The sequence below is a fragment of the Lissotriton helveticus genome, chromosome 11 (genome assembly GCF_964261635.1).
Source record: "Lissotriton helveticus chromosome 11, aLisHel1.1, whole genome shotgun sequence".
Lineage (NCBI taxonomy): Eukaryota > Metazoa > Chordata > Amphibia > Caudata > Salamandridae > Lissotriton > Lissotriton helveticus.
The window spans coordinates 439,685,226-439,698,362 of record NC_136072.1 but is presented as its reverse complement, the minus strand read 5'-3'; the positions used below and the strand labels follow the sequence as shown (position 1 = coordinate 439,698,362).

At 38.2% G+C, this 13,137-nt stretch overlaps 1 protein-coding gene across 7 annotated transcripts in view; it reads right to left on the bottom strand.

Moving 5' to 3' along the window:
* The window catches only part of DOCK10 (dedicator of cytokinesis 10), a 1,735,912-nt gene that overhangs the window by 197,479 nt on the left and 1,525,296 nt on the right, over window positions 1-13,137 (bottom strand). For all 7 annotated transcript variants that reach the window (XM_078665953.1, XM_078665951.1, XM_078665949.1 and 4 more), the window contains exons 42-45: window positions 5,158-5,295; window positions 3,501-3,683; window positions 1,599-1,709; window positions 950-1,165 (exon numbers count right to left, since the gene is read on the bottom strand). In XM_078665953.1, the coding sequence (XP_078522079.1) occupies window positions 950-1,165; window positions 1,599-1,709; window positions 3,501-3,683; window positions 5,158-5,295 (648 nt within the window). The remainder of the gene's footprint in view (window positions 1-949; window positions 1,166-1,598; window positions 1,710-3,500; window positions 3,684-5,157; window positions 5,296-13,137) is intronic.

The following is a 13,137-nucleotide window of genomic DNA, read 5'->3' as shown; positions in this document are numbered from 1 at the left end:
TGTGTGATCCTCTGACAGTGTTTTGTGGAGTACAGATAAATTCAGGTGCACCTACCATGTTTTAACAGGGATTACGTACAGTGAGATCTTACAATTCACTTACAAATTGATATGATTACCCACTATCTCCTGTGAAACTTTTTGTTTAATTAACATGATAGTAATATGAATGATAATAATGACTCTACAAAGAACCAATGGGAAACTTTTTAGAACCACTTTTAAGGGCTATCCGGCCCTGTACATCCGTTGATAGGTTCCAATATTTGCAATCATTGGCTACTCCTGTTATCTGTATTGCGGTCTCCAATTATATCAAAGTTGCAATGGCCATTATAAAACATTATGAACAATAGCAAACAAACAGAATGAGAAAAATCTTTTACCGTGTAATTTTAATTATTATGAAATGTTATGGTTGATGATAGTTAATTAATTTATCTGATTTTATTAATAAGGATATGTAAACTTTTAACCTGTAAAATCTGTTGGTCAAACATTTGTGGTCTTGGTACAGAATAAAGTTATTTTGAATTGACTTGATAATAAAAACTTATGATTGACAGCACACCGCAAAGTGAATGATCAAATGTCAGATATATTTTTGCCCAATTTAGTCCTTTTCTTTTTAACAATTTCAGTAAGATGGAGCGAGGGTATTCTGTCAGAATTTAAACTGTGACCTACACGTTTCTTGGTGGGCACATCGATTTTAAGATATCTATCTTCCATCATTATTCACTGGTTGGACAAATAGAACTATATAAGCCAATGATGTGTGTACAGCATATCCACGTTGCTCTATTTCAAATGCAGTAATATTGTTTGCTCTAATCATTTTATACAAATTACTGTCACCGTGCCATTTTAAAACACATAATTAGAAAGAGCTAAATCAACACAAAATTAGGCTGTGAGATATGAAATCCATTGAACTGTGAATATTTACCTCAGATAAATCACCATTTCTGACATGAATCTTTGCCATACTTTCGAGCCATGTTCTGCGCAGTTCTGGTGTGCTTGCATAAGAATTTGCAAGGCTGTATTGTAAGTCTACCAGCATCTCCGGGTCCTTCTCATGTTCCTTCATCTGAGCCGTGGCCATCAGAACCGTTCTTATGCGTTTGGTCAAATCTTTGACCTCAATAGGGAAAGGATTGCTCTATGAAAGAAAAATCGCAATCACTTTTATGAGAATCATGTTGTTGTATTTTTTAATTCCTTATTCAGGATATGTGTAGGAAGAGAGGTGAAACATTTAGAGTGAATGAGTTAGTAAAAAGAAACATAAGTATTGTGGTATTTTTAACTTAGGTCTCTAGGCACTGGATTGTTAAAGTGTAGCTGACATTAAGAGATGGTACAAAGTTCATTAAAAGAGATGAGTCTTTAACAAATGCCTGAAACTATCATGCCTGATTTACTTGCAAAAGAATACTTTTAAGCCAATCATATATTTTAAGGTTTGTATATTTCGATTATATTATTTGAAAGTAATGACATATTAGATTGTGTGTGTAAACTGAATGGAAACCAAATCAAATTGTGAAATGAATGAAAGGAAGAACATTTTTCCAACTAATGCCACTCCTTACCTTCATTTGTTTGTCTCCATTAGCAAAATTATTTATAATGGCAAGTGAATGCTGAAACCTTGATCCTCCAATACCTGCATCTGCTATCAACTGACTTACTGCTTTGATGAGCTGTAATATAGACAAAAGGTGAGAAAATTAACAACTCCCCCTTATGCTGCTATTTCAAGATCACCCAATAAATGTACCCCAAATATATAAAATGTGATTGGTTACTAAAATATTTTTTTTAAAATTCACAGTAAGATGAATCACATCTACTCAGAGCATAAGATGTACATTTTCAAGACCAAGTGATCCAAAAGAACATTTTATTTTATTTTGACTTGAGATAACTTATGATTTCCTTTTTCTCCTTCATGAAAAATATTTTTCAGTCAAATAGCTTTGCTTTTGTGCATATCTCCTAGAAAAAAGAGGGAGTATGTGTGCTTCCCTCACATTCTCTGCACCACTTGCACCTGGATCAGTCAGATGTAGGTCTAAATGCACAGGCAGGTGTGGGATATGCATTCTAAATTTTTGTGAACTCCCACAATGAATAAACATGGTCACCTCATTTGAATTGCAGGTACCTGGCCCTTTCTCTGACACCCACCTGTGAAGGAACAGATCTATTCAAATGTGTAGATGAGAAATCTGTGTGTAACTTCCAAACTTGTATCCTCCTGAATGCATTGAAAAACTTCTGGGTTTTTTAACCACTGCCAGGAATTGCTTGCAGAAAGTATAACATTTTCATGTGTGAGTCACTGTTGATATGGCAAATGCTTTACCCCTTTGAATGTATTCTGTAACTGAATACATTCAAGTACATTTTACACACATATTCACAATCATATGTGAGCAAATTGGTATTAGAAAAAACATATATTCAACCATAATCTGTGTAGAGTACCCTTCGTAGCTAGCTCTGATTAGTTGTGAGGAAGCCCCTTAACCAGGGCTAAGAGGAGAGAAAATCTTTGCAGAACATGCTTATAACCACGTTTTTAGTATGCCCAGACACAGGAATGTTGAGACCTGAATGATGAGAGGGATGAAATGCCCTCTAACAATAATCAAAAACGAAACCATCAACGTAGATTTTAAAATAAACTTACATATCTGAATAATACCATTCAGAAAAAACAGCACAAAAAATACTTTTGTGTGAGCAGAGCATACCAAGTAGCGACTAAACATTGATTATAGTAATGAATAGCTATAAAATGTTTAAAGTCTTATTAAAACTAAGGATCTCAGTAAACTGCCATCTCAGGCTTTGAAGCAGACCCAGGATTGGGATTGTTTTGTCAGATAGACTGCATGGTTAACAACGGTATATGGTCCCTATCTCAACATTTGAAAGTACAAAAACCTAAGATATATTTTCATTCACTGATACTACAAATTTAAGACCAATTAAAGATTCACAGCATACATTTGAAAATGTATTTTTTGGCAAACAATCCTCTTTAAAAAAACTCCTTGTGTTGATACTTGCACAATCTTTTTTGAATTTCCATTTTTCATTAGGGGAGTCAGCCAATTCTTGCTAACTGACCCTTATTGGTTGGTGCTAGGTTAACTAAGGGCTTCATTAGACCCTGTGACCAGCAGCCAATGGTTTCAGAGGCTCTAGTTTCCACTACCCCACTGGACTATGCACCAAGTATGATTGATATATATGCAGTATTGTAGGGAGAGCAAACTTCCATGAAGGTACTATGCCTTTTTGGTAAAGCTGGGAACATTTTTTATTTCATGAAACAAACTCCCAAAATTGGAAATAATTTCAGTTAAACAAAACAAATTAAAGACCATGACATAGAGGGAGATTTTTTCTTGAATTTTACTACCAAGGGCCGCCATTCTAAATTTCTAAAATGAATTCCTTCAATTTCATTAGAATTGACTCACTTGAAGATGAGATCTGACAATTGATTTCTGTTTGTTAAATTCAAAGTTCTTTCTCATGAAGAAGTACAAGAGTGCTGAGGCCTCTGTCTGTGTTGAACGTGAGCGGTGATTGCAGCATTTCAGGACTTCATAACAAAATGACCCACACAAGTCCGCCTGCCCTTGAAAGAATGCTGATGGGAACTGTAAAAGCAAAAGAAAACATTTTTAATATTGATTTGTACATGACTGATATTATGTTTTCCATTCCTAAACATGTCATGAGTGAGGTGTCCATGCTTCAGTCAGATCTAGGCTCAAGATACCCCCAATTACTATTTTAAGATTTTTTTCTACAGTAGTCAGTGCAGATTCTGTGTACGTCTTTAGTTTACTTAGCATTAGTTATTGAAATTCAGGGAAATTTGTTTTTGGGGGAAAGCTGAATTTAAAGAAATTGCAGGATTTCATTATAGTACTAAAAAATTACACGTGTGTCTTCTATATGAAAAGATAATTCTGTCATGAACAGAATTACCTGCAAATACAGTTTGTATGCAAGTAAATAATGGCTAATGAAAGCTGAGACATGTACAGGTGTGGATTCTCAATTCTTAAAACATTATCTTATTTATATTTTAAATACAATCTTCATAAATGTATCTTCATAAATGTTCTGAAGTTTAGAAAAGGTGCCTGAAAGTTAATTACAAAATCCATTCTAAGCTAGGGAGTTCTTCCTGTAAAAGTTTTGAGCGGGCAACATTCTGAATTTTCTTTTTAAAAGGTAAATATGTTGAAAGTTTTCAAGCTCTACATTTCATATTGTGCAAAAGTTGCTACATTTGTACAAAGTTCCTGATGGAAATTTTTTGGGGGGGGTATGCAGAATTAAAATCACCAGAGAAGTTATGTTGGATGTCCACTTTTTTTACATATTACAAACTTTTTGGAGTTCGCAAATTTTGAAACGTTTGGAAAAACCTTCAGGAATTTTACAGAAGCGAAGTCCATCAGCTGTGCCCACCGGCAATTTGTATGGGACAGACTGAAGCACTGTTGCGTGCCTGGCTTATTGATGTAAAGCATTTATCAAATATTACAATAATGATACAAACATGAATACTGCATGAATACTAAGGACATATTTATAAGTGGCCCGTTAAATTGTGATCCCTGAGCAAACACTTTTTGCATAGGGATCACACTATTTTAAGTTGTACAAAGTTTACTGCACCCGGTAATAGACAGGAGTGATACAATTCACAACTTCTATTAAATTTCAGTAGGTCTAGCCTGAAGAAATATAACAGGGGAAAGTGCTTGGAATTTATCGGGACATGCAGGTCTTGTTGTGGTAACCAACAAAATATGCATGTTATTCCCCCAATACCAAGACAAAACCCAGAGCAAGAGCTATTAATGAGAAAAGATAACTTCCAAACCCAGGGGTATCAGCTTATACCAGGTGCAATGAATTCCGTATATCCCACTGGCACTAAAAAAGTTGGTCCGAAGGTGAATACAAGTTTCTTTAGCTACTGTCCTGAATGAAGTAAGGTGCTCCATTCAATATTTAATAAGTCAGTGGAATGCATCTGTTTGAAGGTTACATATACTCCACCTAAGCAATATGTATTTATTTTCTACCATGGCATGATGGATTATGAATAGTTACCTTGCAAACAAAAAGGCGCAATGCTGAGAAGACGTGTTGAAGAGCGGCTACTGATTGGTTTATTTGCAAAAAGAGTAAGAAGGTATCAAAAACTTTTTTCATGAGTGCATTCTGACAATCTGATTGCTGCAGCTGCTTCTGTAAAGAGAACATATAAGGATTGTTCAGCAAGTGAGAAAGAAATATGGTGAGAGAACAAGAATATACACTAAGCCTCATGTTTGTTCGTTTTTCCATATTCACCTGATTAAAGGTAAGCACAGCAAGTTTATTCAAAACCAGTCAGTACATTCAGTTGAAACACTTTGCTATTGATGTATATACGTCAATGTTCTTCCAGGAATAGCAACAAAATGCACTGTAGAATAAATACAATTATAGACTGCAGAAAATACATATTGTTCTTGATAATCAGCAAAACACATGGTTACATGTATAATATGATTTTTCTGTATTTGTTTAGCGTATTAATATTACTAGTGTGCTCTAGTGGCGGCTCCTCTGCTTTGGTGGCTGCTTCAGAAAACTACCACCAAGAGTGGCAATCCTCACAGATGAGAATATAAAACCCTATGGAGAAATTTTATTTCCATATAAGGACCTAAGCAAAGTTGCATAATTTCATCAGGCAACACCGTCTTGGTACATGAGATTCAAAATAAATCTCATCAATTCATGACCCTGCAGGGATTTTTCAGTGGCAATAATATGAACATTACTTTCACCATAACAACTCCCTTCATTCTTTTTTACTTCTTTTGGACCAAGCTTTAGTCTCAATATATTTATATGACTGCTCCTTTTACGAAGCAAAGTCTGGTGAAAATGTTGGTACATTTTCAGCTTGTGATAATTGGTGGGTGGATAAATTAGCATGGATTGCATTATTGCAATGAGTACATTCTCTTGTTTCACATTCATACACTGTACAGTGTACCTGCAACAGATTGTTACCTCACCAAATTGTATTTTGCTGTTCTCATAAGGCATCCTCACCCAAATATAAATAGACACATATAAGAGCAACTCCTGTTTAGTCTTGGTAGGGGTCGGAATAAGCCAATTGAAATAACATATGGCTAATAATCAAGTCATTTTACCACCACTGTATGCCTGACATCACTTACACACAATGCAATCCTCACCGTCATATGCATAGCAAAATGTTCCACACACTCATAACGCTTGCATCTCACACATTCTCATTCACAACTCCTGATTACCGTTCACACACCACCAACATTGTATCTTCTGCTCATAAAAGCTCACAATGCAAAACAAATTACTAGAAATGCACTCTCCAGGAACAAACCAGTTGTTTCTCTAAGCAGCATCACAACTAACAATCTACCACCTGGTAAAATGTTATGTTTCTAAGTAAGCCTTCATTGCATTATTCACTAATCTCATTATGATGACATTCAATAAATACTCAAACAACAACTTTCTAGTAGTCTTCAACCTCATGGCAGTTTGAGCCACCAAATAGATAAAAGCCACACTGTGAGATCCCCACACTGTAGCCCTCTATGATCCTACCCACAACAAAGTCTAAATCCTTCAGTGGTTATTTTTCTCCATTTATCCCTTTCTTCGCGTGTCACCCTCCATTCCAGTGCAATGGTAGTACTGGCATACTGATTTATATTCTGCATGCTGGACCAATCTACCACAAACAACCAAGGCCATCAAACAATATCACTCATTGTGAGGCTACACTATCAACACACTGAAACATGATCCTGGAAGAATATAAAGGAAAAACAAATGACTATAAGCTCCTACAGTCCTTCAATGCTACCAACAAAATGAGCATTAATACCCATACAAATGTAATGTTCACATTACAAAATAGAAACCCTCGGCATTGTGGTACCACCAAAAAAAAAGCAGAAAGCAAAATATCCAACCTCAAAAACAAAAGTAAATGGTTAAAATCCCTACTCCCAGTGACCTGAACCCCGGAAAGACTCGTCACACAGAATATATCCTTTAGCTGCAAAATCCCCTGCTATTAAAAAATCATCAATAGAAGCAACACCTTTTTACGAGCCAATAAGCATTCATTAACCTACTGTGTGGTCCCTAGGAAACACTGACTGGGAAAATACAATGCTACAAAATGGCTCTTCAGTGGAAAAAGCTAACAAAATTTAAAAAATAGCAGCAGCATTATACTTCACATGCATCGTCCCAAACAGTTTGTATTATAACATATCCTGATACACCATATTCAAGACAGAGGGCGATTTTTATCTTGGCAGTATAGATACTCTGTAGCAACAGCAATGGAGTATCTATACCACCAAGATAATGGTTTACCTGCCTGATTTAGATGCAAGAAGACAATAAATTTAATCACAGCAGAGACAACTCCATTTCCGCCTTGCTTAAACCACCCTAATAGGCCCTGCGAAGTAAGGGCCAACAGACGTACACCTGTAGTTCTACCCACTTTGGGGCCCATTATGATAGCGGATAATCCGCATCCTCCGGGCCGGCGGAAGCCACCGCCGGCCCGGAGGAAGTGAATTATCCGCTGCGGACTGAGAAAAGACCCCCGCCAGATGAGTATGGCTGGGGCATCTTTTTTCAGTCCTCCGCTTTTCCGCCACGGTCGCCTTCCGACCGCGGCGGAAAAGCTCTAACATGGCTGGCGGTGTCTATCAGACACCGCCAGCCATATTAGGATGGCTGTGCTCCTATGCCTTTCCACTGCGGCATTTCCGCATACGGTGTTGACTTTGGGGGCCCGTTGCGGGCCCCCAGGGTGAAGGAGGGTGGGGGTGCACATTGGGGGTACCTATGGTACCCCTATGCCTTTGCGTGCACGAAGTAGCAGGCACCACGCGGTGCCTGCAGCTTCGTGCATGCAAAAGTAAACATGCCTTTTTTAACATTGCGGCGTGTGCTGCTTAAAGCAGCACCCGCCGCAATGTTTAATATACAGGATGTGACCGCCAGGGTGGCGGTCACATCCTAATTAGCACGGAGGGACCGCCGCTGCCCCTGCGGATGGTCCCTCCTCCTCTGGGGTGGCGGACGGACGCAGGTCCGTCCACCATCCTAATAGACCCTCTAGTTTGGATGAGCGAAACTACAGGTCAGTTTTTAATTGCTAAATACTCCCCTTGCCATGGGAGACCACTCCCATGTCGAAGGGAGCCTTCTCTTTTTTTTTTTCAAAAGAAATCCCATTTTTAAAAATAAAAAAAGAAAACTGTTTGGTGCTGAGCTCAATCATGCTGACAGAGACATGCACCAAACAGCAGGTTTCCCCCACCAGGGCGACGGACTAATTTGCTCTGTCACCCTGGCGGAACAATGGGCTGTCCACCAGGATTTAAATCGGCTCCTTAGTTCCTCCAACTATAAGGCTAACAAATAGTAATACAAAATTCTCCTATCCACGCTATAAAGTCCCTCTCAGGAGACGCTCATAACTGTCACCTCGAAACAGTCACACATAAGGCAGCTGACTCCTTTACCTCACTTAGGCTGCCCCAATTGTGGTTGGTTGTTCCTTCCAGAAAGTGTTGCCCAAACGCAAAGGTTTGAAAATAAACACAGCTAAAATACAGAGCCCAAAATGCAAACCTCCTGGTGCTCGTGTTACCTCAGAAACTCACAAAGTCTCACCTTTGAAATCTCATTGTTTGAGAAAAGTTGAATATTTATTAGGTCCCTCACTGGCAATGCTTTAAGGATATAGGATTATCTATGCACCCAAATATTAAATGCTCTGTCATGACCACATTTAAAAAACACTCTAAAAATCTTGCTTATACGTAAATAACTTAGCCATCTTGTTTAAACATGTTGTTTGAATAAAAGCCTTAGCATAATTGTACATGCCTTAACAGAAAGTCTTAAACATCAGTGACCACATGTGTAGAATCCTTTAAATATGGTTATCTATCTCTCGTATCTCTATACATCCATTCTCTGAGACAATGTTGACTCTAGTTTCACTGTTATGATCGTGTCTCTATATTAAAAAAAATGCTAAATATTATAGCATCAGCTATTAAATGCCCATGTATATTGTAACATGCCCTGATGCACCACTGGGCCTAGATCATGTGCTATAAAATGGGGTGAAAAAATAAAAATAAAAATAAAAAAAATATTTTGCCAACACACTATAAAGAAGTTGCCCCATTGTACTTCCTAACCACAGACCAGACTCACATTTCTATTTTTAAGGAAGGCATTAAATATAAATCCATTGTCCTACCACAGGAGCAGAGTATCAACAAACTCCTCCTAACTCAAATATTACACATATTTCAGGCCATGCTGAAGTGCAGTAAAAGCCAATGAGCATGTAGTAAATGACAACATAACCACCACAGCAACCCTTAACTCCAGTCAGGCTGGATCTCTTGGTAGGATTTGACACTGTTGATCAATGTAACCGGAGAAACATCTTCGCCCGTGTGAGCCTCAACAGCACTGCACTTCAATTGTTAATTCCTACCTATCATATCACCACCAATTAATCTGAATGGTCACATCGGTGTCTCAGTGATCCCTAGTGACATAGAGTCATATGCAGATTTTAACCGCAAATTTGCCAAAAAAGTTACATTTTGCAAATCACAAAGTAGTGATACACTAAGCCTATTAGCCAATCTCAGTGATTTATTACATGCACATAGGTCAATATCCAAATTTTATAGTGTCAATGTGTTTGCAGTTCATAAAAAATGCTACAATAGAGAATTGGTAAACTTTTTGAGTGGATTTTAAAACATGTATAAAACATAGGCACATTTCTAAAAACCTGGAAAAGTGCCCCTCAAACTTTGACTGACAGAATATCTTACAAATTCTCAGACCATGTAAATGTACTGAAAAATCCTGACAGATATAGCAACATTTCACAAATAGACTTTACTTTTGTGGCCCGATGATACAAAAAAAGCAATTGATGACCCTAAAATGCCTTCTTTGTTTTAAAATGAAATTCTGAGGAGATTCTCACATAAACTTTTGGACAAACTTTACCTACTCTGATGATGGTGTTCTGAGGTAACAAGTGGGGCAACAATGACTGATTGAAGTGGAATAAGGCAACTAACATAGGATAAGAAACCAACATTGATCAAACTAATGTGTTTCCCTCAGAAGACAAAGGCAGTGCCTTAGGGTTGTGAAGTTAGATTATTGATTACACTTTCCCCACTCAGAAAACAATTTTAAAAGAGGGATGCTAGAGAGACACTTGAGAAGATGCATATGACTCCATTAAAAGAAAGGCTTTGTTATTTATATTTTACACGGATAACAATGCTGGATGTGTAAACATACTTTGGGCAGCCCTTGAAAGGTTCATCCTGATGTTATGTTCATGAATAAACTATGATAATTATACGTTTATAGATTAGCAGCCAGCGATTTACCCTTGTTTATTGATTATGTAATTAATTCATATAGTCATTCTCATTCTGTAAAAACAAATGGCCACATATAAAAATTGCTCTACTATCAAGCATGTTTTAATTATATTCTACTAGATTTTAACATTATTTTAAAATAAGACGCACCTATATTTTTCACTTGGGGCCAAAGGTTACTATGGTATGAGCTTTCCTCATAGCTTCCATGTTCTCTGACTGCTAGTTATTTTAAACTTCTCAAATTCTAACAACTTTGGAGGACAGTATGATTTCATGGAGGCTGCAAGGATTCTGCTCTACCATATAGACATTAGATCCATGTACACACTAGATAACTAAATATTCAGATTCAGTTGGTCAATGTAAAAAAATTGCAAAGCTATTATATCCATTTGGGAACTTCTGGAATGAAGCGAGCATTGCTGTCCCTGATGTTCCTGATTACATTGGCAAGTAATTGAAAAGGATGGGAATACATGCTAGAGATTGGCCTTTTCTATGATTTACAGTAACTTATGGACCACCTGCTAACAGAACTGTAAAGTTAATGCTTGGTGTTTGTGAGCATGGGGATCGCAATCTGTGTGACAGTTTAAATCGAGGGTATCCACCAAGAGCTTCACTTTGAACATTAGGTGCCCAGGTTATAATATTTTTATGCATAGGATTTTTCCTTGCTATGGCTATAGCTCTGGACATGACATGTTTATTCAATGTCCATGCCCAAGATGTGCTGCATGTTTGAGGACAGACCAAGACCTTACAATTTCTACTTTGAGGATAGGCTTTGTAAAGGCAGAGAAACAATGTATGCATGCACAATGTATGTCGATATACTCTAGGGAGTCAGAGGTAAATGGCAGAAACATCCTCCAGGTAGGACACATATTTTTCAATCAATGGTATGTGTTACTATCTACCTTAGTGTTCATTATTGAAGAACTGATTCCTGTTGATTAATTGTTGCCCGAATAGCTGGTCTCCTTCTTTTGAACTGCTAATACTGCCTGCATATTCAATCATTCAATAGTCACAGCTCAAATATATGATGAAATAAAGTCCAATAAAATAATAATTGTCCCCAATCAAATCAAATGGAGGGTCAAATGGAGAGAGGATGTGTGGTGTGGTTTCAGCCACCCGGAGTAGGGCTCTAGTGGCGGGGGAACCGGGTCTTTGGGGGGCATATGAGAGTGAAAGTTATCGCCAGATTCAAAACTAGCGGGAGTATATGACCATTCTTTATATGATAATGTGGTGCAATTTGAGACAAAGCGAATCTCAGGATATGGTAATTGTCTCCTCTTCAGGGCATGGAGCAATTAATAGTTGCGTAGTGGTTACCAAATATTCTTGAGCCTAGAAGTGAGGGGCTAGAGCTTGGTGTATGTGTCATTCATGGTGTCACAGCTCACCAAATCTTGGATCCATCCTTTTCATAGTCAGGACTGAGGCGGCGCCCCCATGAAGAAAAACTTTTCTTTTCACTAGCAAAAGTACCATGGCAGTAAAGCGCCAAAGTCTGACAGGGAGGAGTTTGACATACCCCAGAAGTACTGTTAGGGGGGCGTGGTCTGGCCACGAGGGAGAATGGCCGCCTGAGAGAAGAGCTCCGCTCCGGGACAGCACCCATCCAGAGGCAGACTCATTTACAGAGAGCTTGGGGCTAATAAATGGACATTTTCCAGAAGGTGAAATTATCTGGTCATGAACTGTGTGTTTTGTTCTGACTGGTGACCTTTTTGTGGAGGGCTTTTCTCAAGCTGAAGAATGCCTGAGGAGAAGAGCGCAGCCGGGCCTTTGACCTCATGACCTATTTGGAATCCCCGGCCTTGCGTAATGAGAAAGGCCTGAGGAGAGGAGCACTTGCCCGGCCTTGCACAGGCCTGCCTTCCTGTGAACACTTGAACTTGACAGCAGAGATATGTGACACAGACAATTCTCTGGTTTTCAACTTTGAAATGTGAAGTGGGTCTTCACAGATAAAGGTCAGTGTCAAAGTTGTTATTCACAGAGTAAATGAAAGACTTTCCAGTCACGGAGCTGTTATTGAATTGAGGCGCTTCTGAATTTAAAAAGAAGATAAACAAGTTCAGACATCTTTGCAGCAACACTTGTGGCTGATCACAGACTCGAATAACCCTTTTTAGGGTTCACTCTGACTGGAAAAAATTCGCATATGCTCTAATATTTCATGCCGGTAAGAACTGTCTTTGCCTTTCTACACTGTGGCTGAATCCTGTGACTGAATGACCCTTTCTGGGGTTAATTATGACAAAAATTATTATTTCATTGGCATTTTGAAAACCGAAGCACAGCTGAGTAGCTGAAGCACCTCACACGCTGCCTTTCTGCGCTGCCATTAACATATGAATTGCCAGCGCTTTAAACTCTTATTTACAACCTCTCTAATAGCCATCTGGAAACCTTTACAAGAACATTAAAGAGCAGCTTTCCACGTGAACCAATACTTCCTGTATTTGTGAGGAATAATTATTTTCAGAATTTCACCAGCTAGGTCAACAGCTTTCTAAAATAATTTACCACAGAATCTCCTCAATTGTCATTTGGAAACCTC